The 19,286-nt window shown below is 35.7% G+C and overlaps 1 protein-coding gene across 1 annotated transcript in view; it reads right to left on the bottom strand.

The window, feature by feature from the left end:
- The window catches only part of CPED1 (cadherin like and PC-esterase domain containing 1), a 101,132-nt gene that overhangs the window by 41,044 nt on the left and 40,802 nt on the right, over positions 1–19,286 (bottom strand). Inside the window, exons 6-16 of the mRNA XM_034431067.3 lie at positions 16,137–16,272; positions 14,401–14,569; positions 8,911–9,053; positions 7,519–7,591; positions 7,113–7,280; positions 6,646–6,750; positions 6,329–6,498; positions 4,826–4,879; positions 2,974–3,041; positions 2,363–2,407; positions 201–387 (exon numbers count right to left, since the gene is read on the bottom strand). Coding sequence (XP_034286958.2) covers positions 201–387; positions 2,363–2,407; positions 2,974–3,041; positions 4,826–4,879; positions 6,329–6,498; positions 6,646–6,750; positions 7,113–7,280; positions 7,519–7,591; positions 8,911–9,053; positions 14,401–14,569; positions 16,137–16,272 — 1,318 coding nt within the window. The remainder of the gene's footprint in view (positions 1–200; positions 388–2,362; positions 2,408–2,973; positions 3,042–4,825; positions 4,880–6,328; positions 6,499–6,645; positions 6,751–7,112; positions 7,281–7,518; positions 7,592–8,910; positions 9,054–14,400; positions 14,570–16,136; positions 16,273–19,286) is intronic.

Below are 19,286 nucleotides of genomic sequence, written 5' to 3'. Positions count from 1 at the left end.
TATCAATAGATTTTTGTAGAAATTTTGTATGCTGTCATAATCAACATTGCTATGGGAAAACTGCTCTTCCAAAGCTTGGGGATCCCAATAATCCAAATAGTGGCACTTTTAATAATAAGCATGTTGCAATTTTTCTGGTAAAGTAGAATTTAAGGATTTGTATTATGCATCCCAAGAGCATCACCCACCATTCCAATTACCTTGGTCCATGTCTCTCATCCAAGTGGGCTTCACCTTGACAGTTCATGGGTTCTGCTCTAATCTTGATTGTCAAAAGATCAAAAGGCACTTCAGTGTAGTATTCTTTGATTCTGGGGTCAAAATTAGGATTTAAGTCCAAATGTGGGCTAGTGATGATCTGCTTGATATGAGGTAGTGTATCTTTATCTGTTTTATAGGGCGGGGGGGGGGGGGGAAGAACCATTAAAAATGCTTACGTACATTAAATCAGTGGCTCAGTTCTATGTTTCTCATACTGTTGCATTCAATTAATAAACCATTCCTTCTGTTAGGCAGATATGGCAAAATAACAAATACAAGATTCAATGGATTTTTTTTTCAGATTTAAAAAAAGTTTCTCAACATAAACAGTCCCGTAATGAGCTGTTTTGAGGTCATATGTGGTAACCCTTTAATTATAAATTATTATTATTATTATTATTATATTATTATTATTATTATTATTATTATTATTAATAATAATAATAATAATTGTGGGACTTTCGAATACAGATGGATCGTCACTTGGAATACAACACGCCAGATATCACAGTTGTTGAAAACCGAATCGTACAATTTATTGACATTGCGGTACCAGGAGACGCCACAGTCAAAGAAAAAAAACTGGAAAAAATCATGAAATATCATGACCTGGCCATAGTAATTACATGGCTATGAATAAAACATGTCACAGTGATACCCATTGTCATCGGAACATTTGGTACCATGTCCAAGAATTTCACAAAACACTTCAAGAAATTGCAGCTTCCTGATATAACACCAGCGGAACTGCAAAAAACTGCGCTACTCGGAACATCATATATTTTAAGAAGGTACCTGGTTGATACCTAGGACGCTGGCAGCAACCCGTATCAACCATTAGCACTAGTCAATGGTATTTGTGACACATTTTTAAATGTCCAGTTGACTGAGTTTCATTTTTAATGAATAAAAGAGAATAATAATAGTAATCAGCTTCGGTTTTTGACAACTGTGATATCTGGCATCTTGTGTTCGAATACAGACGAATCGTCATTAGGAACACAACACACCAGATATCACAGTTGTTGAAAACCAAAGCGTACAATTTATTGATACTGCTGTAGCAGGAGACACCAGAGTCGAAGAAAAAGAACTAGAAAAAAATCACGAAATATCATGATCTGGCCATCGAAATTACGCAATTATGAATGAAGCATGTAACAGTGATACCCATTGTCATTTATTTATTTATTTATTTATTTATTTATTTATTTATTTATTTATTTATTTAATTTTTATACCGCCCCTTCTCCCGAAGGACTCGGGGCGGTGAACAGCCAAGATTAAAAAACATATAATATAAACATTAAAATACAGTTAAAAGAAAATTAAATCCAAAATGGCTCCCCAATTTAAAACGCCTTACCCATAACCCTATAATTAAAACAAATTTAAAATTTCCACATGTAAAAGGGGGAAGATTTAGGCCAGGCCGGCTTGATGAAATAGATGAGTCTTAAGCGCACGGTAGAAGGTGTGCAGATCCGGGATCCTCCGTATCTCCGGGGGGAGCTCGTTCCAGATCGTAGGTGCCCCCACAGAGAAGGCTCTCCCCCTAGGGGCTGACAGCTGACATTGTTTGGCTGACGGCACCTGGAGGAGCCCCTCTCTATGGGAGCGTACTGGCCGGTGGGAGGCTATTGGTGGTAGCAGGCGGTCCCATAAATAACCAGGTCCTAAGCCATGGAGCGCTTTAAAGGTGATGACCAGAACCTTGAACTCATTGGGGCACTTGGCACCATGTCCAAGAATTTTACAAAATACATCAAGAAATTGCAACTTCCTGCAATAACACCAGTGGAATTGCAAAAAACTGCAGTACTCAGAACATCGTACATTTTAAGAAGACACTTGGGTGCTATCGAGGATGCTAGCAGGAACCCATATCAACCATCAATGCCAGTCAATGGATTGAGTTTCATGTTTAATGAATAAAATAACAACAACAACAGCAGCAACCACAACTCAGGTGTTATCTTAACAGCTCTTAGGTCCTTGGTTAGGACTTGAATGGTTAAGTTTTTACCATTCCCAGACTGTGAATCGAATTGAAGATTAAATCTTAACTAATAATAATAATAAGATTTAGATTCTTTCTTACCATGACTGCAGTGCATTTCTTTAGCCAGATTTAAAATGTGTAGTTCTAGAAAATATAGAAACACAAGTTAGGATGGTTCATCTACTGCATCTATCAGCATTTGAGAAAAATGTCAGGGAATGTCCAAAAATCTGAATAAAACCCTATCAGTACTAATATATAGCCTTTAATAAATAACATTTATTTTCAAGAAATTATCTTTATTTTTGTTTACCTTCAGCTGACCATATAGAGTTGATAGATTCCTGATAACTAAAAGATTCCTGATAGTAGCTACATTAATGATCAAAGTAAATCCTATAATGATCAGTGCCTTTAGCAGGCAAAGATGTAGCAACTGGCTCATGAAATCAAGTAACCACAGGAGAATCACAATAAATCTAGCTACTTAAAAACACTTCTAAATAATTTTATGTATTCATTCAACAAATGAACTACCTAGTACACTTGACTTCTGCTTCACAGAAAAAAATTAAAGGGTTTTTAAAGCGAGCTGAAACATATGAAATATTTTCTGTACAAAACAATCCAGTTGGATATATATTTTGGTTTCTGAATGGATTTAATTTAGTGGCAAACAATATTAAATGAGTACAAAAAATTAATGTTACCTTTATCTTTTTCCTTGACTGGGGAGGATAACCTTAGTTGAATGTTGTCTTTTTCTGAATAAGAAATCCTAAAGGTTAAATAACAAAAGAATGTTTTTATAATTAGAAATTCAAGCACAATTCAGTTAAAAGAATGTCCTACTTCTAGGAATGTTTTTTTTTCTCATTTTTAAATGATTTTTTAAAAGTTTGTTACAGTACGACTTACAGTAGTATGGGCAGAGTTTATTGTAGTCCACAATTTTATTATAATACTTGTACTGTTGCTATGATTGCTATTTCTGATTTTGTATTCTGTTTATGGTCAGGGCCGGATTTAGATGAAAAGAGGCCCTAGGCTATTCCACTTATGAGGCCCTTTCACCTATAGTGAAAGTGTAATTTTAATTTTGCTAACAATTTGAATGTAGGCCCCTCTTGATCTCGAGGCCCTAGGCTGAAGCCTAGTTAGCCTATAGGAAAATCCGGCCCTGTTTATGGTAGTCCTCAATTTATGACTACAATTGGATTTATTGTTGTAAATTGTAATGGTCATAAGTCGAGGCATCCATGTGACCAGACCTGATTTGATGATTTTTTTGGGTAGTTATTTAGTGCAGCTAAATGGCCACAGCTCACTACTGGGCTGTGATCTATTCACAACTGGGCTGCCTGAATACACATGCACAGCTCAACTTGTGCAAGCAGCAGGCCATTGTGTGTGCCCAGCACAGTTCAACTTGCACTAGTTGAGCTGTGCACACTGGCCCGCTGCTTGTGCAAGTTGAGCTGTGTGTGCACGCATATGCGATGGCCTGCCATTCACGTAACCTGGTTCCCCTGTCCCCCCACAGAGCTGCCAAGCCCCAAAGGTTGGGGACTGCTGATTTAGTGAATCAATGGTGGTTAAATGAACACTGCAGTCATAAGTATAAACCCATTCTTCTGAATTGGCTTTTTTTTTTTTTTTTTGGCAAAAAGTTACAAACTACGGTCATGTGAATGCTTTAACCACTGTAATTGTTTGTAAAGGACAGCTGGTTGTCAAGTTCCCAAAATATGATCATGTCACCATGGAATAGGGTGGCACAATATTTTATGACAGTCAGAAGTGCTTTATGGATCATAAATAATTTATTCTGGGTCTGTTATAATTTTGAACAGTCGTTAAGAAACCAGTCATAAATCAAAGACTACAACTAGTGATTTTCAGGATTTTTTAAATGATGAAATATACTCATTTGCTTAAAATTAGTAATGAAACATGGAAAAACATGAAAAACCTTGTTTTGTATGTATATTTCTCTCGTTTACCCCCATTTTTAAATTTTTCATAGTCAAAAAAAATCTATCTACTAAATTGTATTCAAAAAAGAGCTTTTCATCCCATAGGAGACTATTATGGAATAATAATAATAATAATACATAAAATGAACTACAGAATTGCTTTAACTTTAATACAGTCATTAAACAATTGATCCAAGATATATAATCATCTATAGTATTTAAGAAAAGGTGATTAATTCTCATGTCAATACACTTTTATGAACTTAGATTGCAATTTACATCTTCATTCTCAAATAATTTAATACGAGATGCTTAATGACTCTAATCTCAATTTGAATAGAATGTTTTCTTTTTCTTTAGTGCAAATAATTGGGTTTTTTTATTGGATTTATCTAAGAATTCACAAATAATTATAATTGTAACAGAAAATTGATCATAGCTACAACTTTGTATAACTCTTAAGCTACGTTTATTCCTTCAAGTCCGGCTTGATTCCTGATTACTTCATAGACATAATCCAAATAACAACATGGACATTTGTGTTCCTGCCTTCTTTCTGGGTGTTTTTTCACTTTTTGGTTCTCACCCAAGATTTGACCATTTAGCTGTCATCAAAGGCTTATTTCTTGAACGGTTTTGCCTGTTGAAAAATTGTAAAAACTATTATATGTTACTAATTCATTGTATGCTGGAAAAACAAAGAAAGACCTTGTTACAATTTGTACTGGAGTTACCTATTTGCAGAAAGAAAAAAAGAAATGAAATAGAACAAAGTGATAAATAGATAAAACATTTAGAGTGCAATTTAAACAACCAGAGAATCTGGACATACTAATAATTTCTATGAGTACAGATTATTAAACTGTACATATTATCAAAAATGTTAATTTATCATATAAGGTTTCTGTAGACCATCACTGAAGATAATGAAATACAATATTTAAAATTATAGAACAGCAAAAAAATCAGTAACTATGGTGTTTTGACTTGACTAATAAATTATTGATTTTGGATGGTTATAGTAAAAAAGATTGTTTATTGTAGAATAAAGTCAATGTTTCTAGATTATTCTATGCCACTTTGTACTAAATTGTAATATGCCTCTGAACAATTTATCATCTACCTTTTAAATGTAGGTGATTAATTAAAAGTAGAGAATAAATCAACCATAAAATGTAGAGAACAAATCAAATATAAAGAATAAATCAAGCAATTAAAAATTCAAAATATGAGAAGGCATAAGACAATAAATGCAGACATTTTAAAACTACAGTGGCAGAGTAATTAAATCTATTGAAAGAACTTGTTTCTTTTATACAGATGGTTTTCTTTCCAGCTTTGGATAACTTCTTATTCAGACACCTGGCGAAATGCAGTTTCTTTCAATTTTATTTCTATAACATCCACAGGGTATTTAGGAGTGCAATTTTCAGCTCATACTCAAAAGTAATCTATTATGGTAATAAATGTGCAAATGTTGAATTATACTTTTAAAGGGTAGCCAATTTAGGATTATCTTGTCCAAATTAATTTTATTTTGAAGTGTTTAAAATTAATAAAACTAGAAAAAAAATTATTCATCGGGGATCATGGTTTTCTGAGAGGTTAGATGCAATAATGTTAAGGTTTGCTGAGAGGTATAAAGTGTTAGGAGAAGGTTTATCAAAGACTGCATTTCTGCAAAAATTACAGAACTATATCACAATAGCCTATTTGATTTTTTGTTGTTGTTATTAATTCCTCTTAGTATTTTTTCAAACTTAGGCCTTCGTTCTCCGCCCCGCCCCCCGACCCCCCCGATTCTCTCTCATTTATGCATAGCATCACAGATTTGGGGAAAATAAAGTTTAGCATGACTAATTTATTACAGATTAAGACACATACTCTGTTGATATGTTAAAGTACCTTATAGTTGAGATTTTTGAAAATGATGTCAAAACATGGGTCTTAAGGATATTTTGATTCAGTGTTAATTTGTGAACAGTTATTAATATCAGGACAAGTAATCAAAATAATTGTCTAACAATCTCTTTTAAAAGATAATATGATAAAGTTGTAAACAAAAAAATTAATCAAAGTATTACCATACCCTTTTGGAAAGTTTGCAGATGCTACTTTGCTAATTCCTTGGAACTGTTTAAATAAACTTGAAAGGAACCAATGAAGTGCTAGGATGGAGTTAAGCTTTTTTCCTGGGTTCACTATACGATAAAGATCATGCAGCAAAAAATGGATTTTAGGAATAGCAGAAGGGAAAAGCTGAAAGAAAAAGCAATTGGGAACAATAAGAAATGATGTCTTTCATCCCAGTATTATGAAGAAACATTAAATAATCAAATGTATATGGAAAAATATTCACATTGGGAAAAACATTTGTTACGAAATAAAGCCACAAATGTCACATACCAATTCAAACTGCCCTGGATTTTGAATCCCTTTCACAAAACTAATCAATGGATTTAATTCTTCTAATGTTAGGCAATAATCAGAATTCTCCTTGAGATGGTCATCCTGTAAATAGATAATAGGAGAACCTTGGGTAGATAAGAAAATGCTGATTCATAGCATTCATAGCTGGAGGGGAATTGGTACAATTATTTAGTTTTTCATTAAAATACTTATATAGGCATAACTAATATGACAAAAAGAAAATATTAGTAATAGAGTAGTATTAGCAGCATTCCTAGTCCTCTTCACATTCAGACATGCAATTGTTTGCCAATTTTGTCCAAGCGATTTAAAATCTCTTTGGTGATTTAGAATGAAAGTATGGCTGATAATAGCAAAAGCTATTGGCAATTATAAGCCAGTCACAGCTTTAATACTGAAAACATTTTTTTGTTTGCAGAATGTTGCCATATCTCAAGCCTTACCTTAATTCTTGCTGATCGATATACATTTTGCATAGCTTCAAAGAAAGTGGAAGAAGACGTTTGATTTGATAACAGGATATTAAATGTATCTCTAAGAAGAATTTCTTTAACACTTTGGTCCTCTGAAAATGAATCTTCATCAGCTTGAAAATCAAAATATTCATGTACCTAGAATATATATTAACTGATTAAAACATTTAACTAATCTATTGATCTCAAAATCTTCAAATGCATAGTTTCATCAGGAAATGTTTATCAGAACAGAAGGAGAAAACACATATGTGAACAGAAAATACTTCCCCAGCATTGTAATTTTCCTTTCTCTTTCCAAAAATCCTTTCAGCTAATCACACAGGTCACCCACATCTCCTGTTATTTACCTATGACAATTGTAACATTGTCTTACCTCAAGAACAATAGGATAAAAAGTGTGTCCAAATCCAATATCAAAAGTTAACATCTGAAAGCAAGAACTGCATCTGAAATAAGGGAACGGAAATAAATTGATTTCATTTTTTAAAATTAACCTGATACCCAAATTTAAAAGATATTATGAATGTTTCAGAAACAAACCCTGCTAAGCTGCCTCATCATGGCATGGGGGTGGGGGGAAGGTGTGTTCCTGGGAAGGATGACCAAAAAACATCAGCGTGTATGCCAAGAGTATATACACCTAGTTGGAACACTCCAAGTATGAAAATCATTCCTAAAGCAAGCAGACACCTGGGTTGAGCAGCAGTGATATAGGAAAGTGCTGAATTCAAATGATCAGTTCAGGGACAATGGCCAAGGCATTATTTAAACAACTCCTGTGGCTTATCAAGAAAACCACATAACTAGAGAATACAAAGTGATTGATGATATAATATCAGATGATGGACATCTCAGGTTGATCGGAACTCAGCATGCTACTAAGGGAATGCTAAAGATCTTTTGGAATAATAATAATATTCATGACACAGAAAGATTAAAGCCCAATAAGTATTTAGCAATAGCAATAGCACTTAGACTTATATACCACTTCAGTGCTTTACAGCTCTGTCTAAGCGATTTACAGTCAGCATATTGCCCCCCAAAATCTGGGTCCTCATAACATTTACATGTTATTTTGCCATGCAGCAAAATAAAATCCAAAGTGGCAAAGACAGAATTAAAGTAGGAACATGGAACATAGGAATTATTTGCAAATTATCATACACTATCCTTAATTTCACATGCAAGCTTGGGATCATCAATACAGATTTTAATCCTACATGGAAATGGAAATTCCATATGTTCAAGGCGGTTTTCAGAAAGACCAAGGAAGAAGAGATATTATTCTTGATGTACACTGGATAGTAAGAAAGCCAAAGAATATAAAAAAGAAATCAATATATGCTTCCCTGATTACAGGAAAAGTTTTTGATTGTAAAACTAGTCAAGCTGTGGAATGTGCTTTCCACCATGGATATTAAGCTAACTTTGCTTATTATATTAGCATTTTGTCTTTCTTTTAGAATAGATGTGCACAATATTTTTAGGTGAGGACAGCACTTGGCTCAGATGGTACCAGGAAAAAGGCAGAGCCAAGTTGAAAAGAAGAATCTATCTTCTTCATTATTTATTTTATAAACACGCTTTTCATCTCATGGGTACTGAGAAAAATTCCAGAGCAAAAGAACATTTTTATAAATAATATAAGATATTATTAACTACTCTGCTGACTCATCATTCAATCCCAACCATTCTCTTACTTGGAATTACTACTGGGTAAACCAAAGAACATTTCTTGGAAAACTGTCTATATTCATCCACTTACTGGCTAGTAGTTTGTGGTTGAGGCAATGCTGCTTCACTTAAAACCTCAGTTATCAACAAGAGTTGGCTTATTGCCTCTTTCATGTCATCCAAAGCCTGCTGAGGAGAAGCAGCCCTCAAAAATGTCTGAAAAAATGTTTGCAACTGTAAAGGAAAAAGAGAAACATGTTTTTAGAATGCTCAAATATATATTTCTTTAACCCCAGGGAATTCTCAAAATGTAAGATTAATCGTGCCATTTTCCACTTAGAAGAAATAGTAGACAGTTGACTATTCAATATTCTGGAAAGCAGAGATCAAGTTCAAAGAGGTTTGGAAGGATAGTTTTGTTCCTTTACACAGTTGGCTTCAGACATTACAACAAAAAAGTTACATCTGATATACATTTACATTAAATCAAGATCTCTGGAGTTGCAGAAATCATTTTATTTTCTCTTTTGGCAATGCAGGAGCTCTAAAAATGATTATTTATTTCAGTTTGAGTTTCTGGGTATTTGGAACATTATGATTTTGTTATTGACAAAATGGACAGAATCATGAAATGTCATATGGAAAGACTTTGAATTACTCACAATGGAGGAATGGTTGAGGACAATGACAGAATTTGCAGAGACACCAAAATTAACTTGTTTGAAGAAGAAAAAAACAATGACTACTGTCAGTAATTGGAAACATTTATAGACTTCCTGCTGAAAATTGAAAAAAAAATAAACTTCTATTTTATGGGTTTTATAATTAGGAATAATAGAATGTGGAAAGAATGGAACCGCAATATAATTTTAAAGAGAAAAGTTAAACTATAAATGCATTCATGACTGCTATAAAAAAGATGAAATGTTGCTTCTTTATTTTTTCTCTTTTTTATTGTTTCTCTTTTTTTCTTATTTACTTATCACTTTGCTTTTTCTTCTTTAAAATTGCATTGGTTTTCTTCTGTAAAAATATTCAATATAAAGTAATAATAATAATAATAAAAAGATTCACTGTGGGTCATAAAAAGTTCATTTATGAGCAAAGTAATTCTGGAGGTTGTTGTGTTCCCAGGTGCCTGCATGCTCATTCATGTTTATGGACACCAGCTGTTTTTTGTTTATTTACATTTTAAAACAATTACCACTTTTCATTTTCTCCACAAATCTCAAACTAATGTATAATCCTTTCATAATAAAGTAGCTAAAACAATGGGTTAAAGTTTACCTTAATTGCATTTCTAAAGACCATCGTAATGTGTGTTAAAAAAATGAAGCTCAAACTTCCTAGCAGGACTGCCTTTCTTCAATCCTCTCTGCATTTATTTTTGTTCCCTAAAGTATATTTCTACTTGTGCTCCATGAAGGATTAAAAGATGATAGTTTGGAAACAATGGAAATCTAAGAGACTTCCTGTCTCTTAGAGAAATTTCTCTGCCTCTTTGTCCACGGTATAGAAACAGATAGCATAGAACTTTGAGGTCAGAGAACAGAATTGAAAAGAAAAAGGGAAGAAGACTTTCTTTCTTAGGAAGACTAAATAAATGACAGCTGTGCAAAAAAATGACCACATTTGTGACTTGCTAAGTATTTTTTGTCCTTTCTTTTAAGGAATAGTTTGTTTTTCTCCCTCTACATCAAGAAAACTAATATAACAATATATGGAAAATAATAACCACACTGCACAGTTTTCTTTCATTGATTATCTGGTCATCTACTTATTGGTTAAAGGAATCATAATAAGGAGGGGAGGGGAAATCACAATATATCACTTGACTGAAAATAGTTTCTCTAACACATTACCTCCATCTACTGGACATAGAATTAAGTGACTGTACTGTAATAGTCAAACTTTTTTTTTTAATTATTTTTGTGACTTTGAGTCAGTGTTGACTCTTGATGACTGCTTGGACTAATCTCTGCAGTTTCTTGGGAAGATTTTGAAAGTAGTTTGCCACTGCTTCCTTCCTAAGAGAGAAGAACTGACTCAAGATCACCCAGCTGACTTTGTGGCTAAAGTGGGACAAGAACTCATAGTCTCTGTTTCCAGCCTAGTGCCCTAACCACTAGGCCACACTGGATCTCCATTACTCAAACTCAAAACAGTTAAAATATTATTACAAAGATAAATAATAAAGCAACGATAGAACCTATAAAAAGAATAAAAAGCCTGGCAAGGTAAATTTCTGATCTGCATATTAATCTTGGAAGAAGAAGCTAGGTTGATTTGTTGAAAAGTTCAATATAAAAACCACATCAAGCATCCCTAACTCTGAGCAGGATGAACAAGTCAATAAACTCTTTCCTACAACATGGTTATTCTGTGGAAAAAAATTTTTTAAATTTGATTTATATGTCGCCCTTCTCCGAAGACTCAGGGCTTACAATGGCTTACAATGCGTTAAGCAATAGCCTTCATACTTTTGTATATTTATACAAAGTCAGCTTATTGCCCCCATAATCTGGGTCCTCATTTTATCTACCTTAGAAAGGATGGAAGGCTGGGTCAACCTTGAGCCTGGTGAGATTTGAACTTGCAATAATTGCAGGCAGCTGATGTTAATAACCGTGCTTTAGTCTGCGGCGCTACAATTTGAAGACTTGTCAGCCTTGCCTTCCTGGGCTTGGTTTGGATACCTTTCAGGCCAACTGAAGAAAAAGATCTTATTCTGCTGTGCTGCTAGTCAGCAAAAATCTAAAATCTATTATTTCTTCTGCTGTGTTGGGATGAAGATGGGGAATAAACTAGAAATGTTTATTTCTTGTTAACCTTTCCTGAACTGTATATGGAGGTTAGTACTAGAAGTTATGTATAGTTGGACTTGGCTAGTACTTGGCTGGGAAGTTAGCAAGAGGCCCTAGAACCGTGATGGTGAACCTATGGCACATGTGCCACATGCTGCATGCGTGGGGGGCAGGGCATGTGCAGGGAGCTGTGTGTATGTGGGGGGCACGCATGTGCGGGGGGCTGTGTGTGTCCATATGCGGGGTGTGTGGTGTGTGCAGGGGCGCTTGTGCGTGCGCATGCAAAGGGGCAGGGCACATGGGGGGGTGGGGTGCATGCACGTGGGCCGAATGTGCATTGCATTTGGGAGTTTGGCCGCACTCACAAGCTTTCGGCACTCAGTCCCAAAAAGGTTAGCCATCACTGCCCTAGGGCTATAGGCTAGATTGGCCAGCCAAAAACAACCTGGAGAAAACTATGATATCTCCATATACCAATATTTGCCAGGAAAACTGTATCACTAGGCTTAAATTCCCCGTGATGAATTCTTTTTTAAGGAAAAACCAAATGCCGTACTACCCTGTGATATTACTGCACCTCTTGTGCTAAATATCCATAGTCCTCACCATTGCTCATAGCTGCCAGTGATAAAGCACAGAGAAATCTTAAATACCAGCTTCTCCCCCGCATTATTTTTCTAAATTTAGTTCATTGTCCTTTTTGTCCTTCATAACAGATGAGAGAAGTTCATCCTCTCTTGGTATGTCTGTTTTTCCTGGATAGCTTGCCTATTTAAGCTAATGTTCTTTCCATGTACGTGTGTGATTTAATGCTCTCCAGAAACCTTGCTGGAAAAACACTGTGGTTAAAGCAAAGATTTTTGCTTTTGCTTTGCTTCAGTTTTCAAGAAGGAAGGCAGGATTATTGTTGCTGAAGGGTGAACTCAAGACTATTGTGGCAACTGGAAGCTTCAGCTGACTGGTGGTTTCAGTGCTCAGTTACTGGATCACCTGGGAATAGATAAGATGAGCTGAAGGTTTTCCTTTCACATTCAATGCCATAAAAACAAATTTGGGATCTCTGGATGCTGAGGCTAAATTTAGAAAAATAGATGCAGAGTTTGAGATGCCTACGAGGTAACTTGCAAATGGAAGAGATGATGGTGGGACAGAATTCAGTAGCTCTAGACCAGGGGTGTTAAACTCAAGGCCAGATCTGGCCCGTGGGGTGGTTAGATCTGGCCTGCGGAACTACCCTAGAAACAGCTAAGGACCAGCCCACGTGGCCTCTGTCAGTGAAAATGGAGGTTGGGAAGGACACAGGTGGCCCTCCTGAGCTCTGTTTTTGTTGGCAGAGAGCTGCAGAAGCCCGTCGCAGTTGAAATTGAAAACAGAGCTCAGGAGCCCGTTTTCACTGGCAGAGCGCTCAGGCGCCCCCGACATGAGTGACATCTAGCTAGCCATGCCCACCCTGGCTACACCCAACCTGGCCCAAGGTCAAACACAACCCTGATGCGGCCCTCAATGAAATCGAGTTTGACACCCCTGCTCTAGACCAAAAGAGAGCAGTCAGGCATGCATAATCCAAATACTAGCAGGATACATATCAATTTTTTAAACCTTACATTTATTGTTGTATTATAGCCCTCTACAGTTTACAATTCTCTTAACTGAAAATAAATTCCCAGCAGATGTAACCATTTAATAAAGTCATGAGTAATGCAGTAATGATTGACTTAGCCAGGAGATAAATTGCACTCCTTGATATCAAGCCAGGCTGATAAACATCTGATTATTTCCTTGCTTATGAACTTATGGCAATTTTAGCCCTTGTTCACGAATTTCGGGACCTGCAATACAAGGAATAATGTGTCCTTGGGACTAATGCGTTTGGCTCAACACAGAATTATTTTGCACTTTTTATTATTTTTACTGAGTACCTAAGAATTTTTGATAATAAATAGTGTCCAAGCATACAACCATTCCACATTAATTTGCCAACGATATGCACACAGATCATGATGTCCATATACAGTAGTTGGCAAAGTAATGAATTAATATTCATTCTACTGTCAAAGCTGTGCATCTGTCAAAGAGATGAGAAAATTTGCTATTGGAAGATAGGAAATGTGCCCATTTTTCTATGACTCATCAGCAGTCCAATATTTCATATTTTTTATCTTCTCCATATGATCTCCAAAGCCTGCTAAAATACAGTTACGCCCACACTGTTTAGCGAAGGGGGTAAAAGTCCCAATATGTCAGATGACCACGCCGTGACCATGCAAGTTTGACACCCCTGCATTATAGTTTCCTCCTTCCAGAGAATGAAGTACCAAGCTTTCAAGAGAAGGTTCATACCTTTCAGGAGCAATTAATCCTTCTTTGACAAGCCCCTAATATTTGGACTGAGCAGCACACTAGACTCAAAGTTGCAAAGGTGCTTTGAAATGCACAGAGGCATTCATTCAGCAGTACCAGATGTAACTCTTTAGAGTAGCATTTCTCAAACTTGGCAACTTAAAAATGTGTGAACTTTGACTCTCAGAATATCTCAGCAAGCATGGCTGGTTGGGGAATTCTGGGAGTTGAAGTCCACACATCTTAAAATTGCCAAGTTTGAAAAAGACTGCTTTAGAGCAACTGTATCCTTTCCTGAGGACATGCAGTTACGCACTGTAAATTTGGCCTTAAAGAGACCTTATCCCAAATAAAACCATTTTAATGGGAAATAAAAGCAAAAGAAACAAAAAAAAGAAGCTCCCTGTTTTGAAGTGAAGAGAAAAACATAATTTTACCTTGACTGAAAAATGCTTCTTCTTAGGTGGATCCCAGACAATTCCAGTTGAATGAATGAATGCCTGTAAAGGTGTTAATGATGTCACCAACACATACACTTTGATGATGATGGAAAAATCTTGAATTTTAAAGGCTTCCTTATTTTCTGTCTTAATGGGGATTGGATGTCTGGAAAATTACAATATAATATTAGAAAGTTGCTTGTTCTGTGCAATCCTAACTAAAAAAAGATATTTTTTTTCTGAGTGGAAACAACAGTCTATATACTGTACATGACAAGCTAAGAGGCAGACTGCTTTGTTCACTGACTTGGGAGCTCTGGTTATTTATATAGTTTTGTATTTTATGTTTATTCAAAATGTGAATAATTTTGTGTATTTTATTATTTTTTCCTTATGAACCAGCAGGAGTCTTTGGGCATTGTATCAACATGTATAAACATGATACATAACTAAAGTAGGATTGGATGAATTATTCTGAACTTTCTTGCTTGCTTGTTTGAAGCACATTTTGATGTCATGTTATACAAAATTCAAAAAGACTTTCCCTATTTGTGTAGCTACGCTGACTGTCAGAGGCAGGAAAACAAGAACGTTTTTTCATGAAATGTCTTCATTAATTATATTTCAGTTGGTTATGTGAATATAGAGCCAAAGATGTCCCTGATGCTGGACCAAGAGGCTTTGTTGCCTTAAGGACAGCTAAAATGGCATTCTGTTCCCCGTCCAGCTGTTACACCACTTAATTTAAAAAACAACTGCTGCCCCATTAAAATATCAAAACTTGCCTTCCTTTAGCAATAGCAATATCACTTAGACTTACTGTATTATATCACTCCACAGTGCTTTACAGCCCTCTCTAAGTGGTTTACAGAGTCATCATATTGCCACCAACAATCTGGAAGAATCTTGGAAGGATGGAAGGCTGAGTCAACCTTGAGCCAGTCAGAACTGAACTCCTGGCTGAGGGCAGAGTTTGCCTGCAACACTGCATTCTAACCATTACGTCACCCTGGCTCATCAGCCAGACTTACTTTCTCACATTCTTGTGATACTGTTTCATGATACTTCACTGTAAACATAGACCTGAAGTATTGGTATTTGATATTTATTTTAAATAAATTCTATAAACTTTCATAAAAATGCTGTAAATTAGCACAAAATGATATTTTCTGCCAATATCCTAATAAATTAATTGTTCCATGCTATTTATATTCTACAAATATGTACCCAGATGGATATATAGACATATGTAGAGTTTGATTGCTTATTGAATCTTATTGAATCTAGAATACAATTGTGATAGAGAGATGTACGCATACATCTCTTGTTTATTTTCTTAATCTGTGGCTCGTTTACAGTCATATTCAAAGACTAGAATTAGACAACTATCTCAACAGAATCAGGGCGCCTACTCTTTGTTTATCAAAGAATAGAATTGTTAGAGTATGGTATAGGTATAATAAAGGTTTGTTTATTTGTTTATCCTAATTCCTATCTGCATAACAATTTGTTCCCTACAAATATTTAGTCATTTTAATCTCAATTGCATTCAAGTCTACAATTCTGGAATCCAGTAGTGAAATGGAAGAAAATGAAGGGAACATATTTGGTCAACACATGAAAAGTTTACTATTGGTCCTCCACTTACATCACAAGAAATTCAAATATAATGAACAAAATGTAACATTTCATTCCACCAGGGAGATTTTGTTAAGAAAATAAAAATATCTTACTGGTGAACAACCTTGGCTGGCTGATGTAATGTTTCTATCAAACGTATCCTTTCATTCTTATCATATGAGTGGAGTGTATGAAGAGATATAATTTTTGATTCTGGGCAAGCAGAAGAAATAATTGGAAGATGCAAATCTGAAAAAAAAAATCCCATTAGGTTGGAGAGGTTGAATCAAAATGAAACATGGATGGAGTTCTAATTTTATGATTTTTACTTATGTTTAATAAATTCACCTGCTATTCCAATTAGATATCTCACAATGGCTTAAATGGAATTTTTTGTGTTCCCCATTCAAAATATACTGCTCAAAAAAATAAAAGGGAACACAAGCAGAAGACATCTGAGATCTGAATGAATGAAATAGCCTTATTAAATACTTTGTTCATTACATACAGTAGTTTTGTGTTCCCTTTAGTTGTTTGAGCAGTATATACAGTAAACTACTGTATGTAAAAAACAAAGTATTTAATAAGGCTATTTCATTCATTCAGATCTCGGATGTCTTCTGCTTCCCTTTATTTTTTGAGCAGTATATATCAGGTGTATACTTACTTAACTTTTTCACATTCATATGACATAATCAGTGTATTTATCAGACTTTATTTGTTATATTCTCAGCATAAATGAGATACAGTTTGAAATATGATACTGACAATCAAAAGGATACGTGTTGCTAATTCATCTTAGTGATTTCAAAAAGCCATATCCTAAAATGCAACATAATGTTTGGTTACAACATAAACACTAAAGAGAATGTAATGTATCTATGTTGTATTTAATCTCTCCATAAAATGATTGGATTTAATTTGAAGCATAGGACTGGGCTGTAAATCCAGTTTATTGATGTAGTGGTGATAAAACAGCTTTGTTTACCACCCAAAATGCTGAAACATTAAATAAAAATATTGGATATTTTCTAATACATCTGTGGAAACATTGCCAATCGAGACGTCAACAACACACCATATTTTGGTGCAACGTTGATAAAGTATCTGTAAACTGCCCAGAATCACTTGGATAGCAAGACGCGTAGGGTCTAAATTTGATTATAAATAAACAAATTGCTGCATTTCAGTTACTTGAATGAGACAATGTTTGGATGACCTTGTCAGGATTGAAAAGCTAGAAGGCCATGGCTTGGTGATTTCTTGAATGGGAAATCTCCAAGGAATAGTAGAGTTGAAACTTACATTGGGAAATTAAAAAAAAAATCCTTGAAAATAATAGTGACAACCCAGTTTGTTATTTTTGCTGAGTAAACAACATGAACTTGTCTGTGAAAGCATAAACAGATGAGTTTGACTCAAATAATTAATCCTTGAAATACCAAAACTATTATGAGATCTACCAATAGAGGGTGTGGTTTCCCTTTTCTTCCCGTCTCTTATGTTACAAAGCCTTTTTTGTTCATTCGTGGTGTGGTTTTTATTAACCAAGCAAAGGCCATTTTTAGACATTTCTGGATGCCTTAAGGAAGGAAGAGATCAAGCTGCTCCTGTTATTCTCAGATCTCATTACTTAACAAGAGACCACACCATGCTGAGCTGGTTTTAAGGGCAATCTATTTTATTTCATTATGGAAACTGAAAGCAAATCTTTTAAATTTTTTGGGGAGCACTTAAGAACTTTTGATACAAATAGTGGCTACAAATAGCCATTCCACTGTAATTTCACAACTAAATACACACAGATCATAGTGTGCATATACTATGTACGGTAGTTGGAAAATTAATGAACTAATATTAATTCTATTGCTAAAGCTGTCCATCTGTCAGAGAGATGAGAAAGTTTGCTATAACGCAAGATAGGAGACATGCCATTTTTCTGTCATTCATCAGCAGTCAAGCATTTTGTATGGGATTTTTTAATCTTTTCCATATGATCTCAAATCCTAAAATAAACTGTCCATCCAGAACGACTCTTGAGAGACTAACAATTAAAAATAGAATAAAAACACACTAAACAGTTGAATTTTAAAACAACAGAAATAGCATTAAATAATACAGCATGTGGGAACATTCAGTTAATAAAACCAACGATCAGGGCCTCATGTTTGGTTGCAAAGCATGGTTGGGACAAGGCTGATCTCATTGGGGGTGGGGTTTTCCTGCTAAATGACATTCTCTTGTGGATGGGACCTGGAGCCTGCTTTTGCTCCTGGATCTAACAGGATGGGTAGACATCACCAGGGAGAGAGTCTCATAGGTAACCTGGTCACAAGTCATGAAGGTAAGTCACCAGCATCTTGATTTGCATCTGGGAGCCTACTGGTAGCCAATCCAGATCACACAGTAGAGATGTCACTTGCGCCAAGCAATTAGCACCCATAACTGCCTGTACTGCCACATTTTGCTCTGGCGGAAGCTTCTAAATACTACTTGAAGGGAATCTCTTTTAGAGATCAGCTATGTCAGGGGTGTAAAACTTAATTTCATTGAGGGCTGCATCAGGGTTGTGTTTGACCTCAGGGAAGCCAGGGGGGGCACAGACAGGGGGCATGGCCAGCTCAACATCACTCTTGTCAGGGATGCCTGTGGTGGCCGAAGCACTCTGCCAGCAAAAATAGACTCCCGAGCTCCATTTTTGACTGCAATGGTCTCCTGCAACCCTCTGCCAGCAAAAACGGAGCTTGGGAGGGCTGCATGCAGCCTCCTGAGCTCTGTTTTTCCTGACAGAGGCACTGCGGGCCTATCCTTCTCTGTTTCCAAGGCAGCCCCATCGGCCAGATCTAAGCACCCTGCAGGCTAGATTCAGCCCACGGGCCTTGAGTTTGACACCCCTGAGCTATGTTGTTTGTTTGATTGCATGCTTCTTCCTGGCTGGATCTACGATTTGAGGGTTATGGTGAGCAAAAAGTGAGATTCAGGATAAGTGGAGATGGGGTAGAGGTGGGTGGGAAGGAAACCAAACAGCTTGAAAAGCCTCAGCACATTCAGTTCTCTGTTAAAACAAAATTTATAATTTCTGCACTGGTTGCATGCACCAGTACTGAAATATTTCAAGGGCAAAATTCTAAATGCATTATGAGCCACTGAATAGAATGAGGCTTATTTAACTTCACCTGAGTAAATACATTAAAAGATTTGCCGGCCGAAAAATCTCATTGTTTTTATCTAGCAAAGAATATTCACTGCATATGCCTTAATGT

The sequence above is a fragment of the Pantherophis guttatus genome, chromosome 7 (genome assembly GCF_059756535.1).
Source record: "Pantherophis guttatus breed Tessera chromosome 7, ASM5975653v1, whole genome shotgun sequence".
Lineage (NCBI taxonomy): Eukaryota > Metazoa > Chordata > Lepidosauria > Squamata > Colubridae > Pantherophis > Pantherophis guttatus.
Note: the sequence above shows the minus strand (reverse complement) of the source record. Positions and strands in the feature narration are given on the sequence as shown.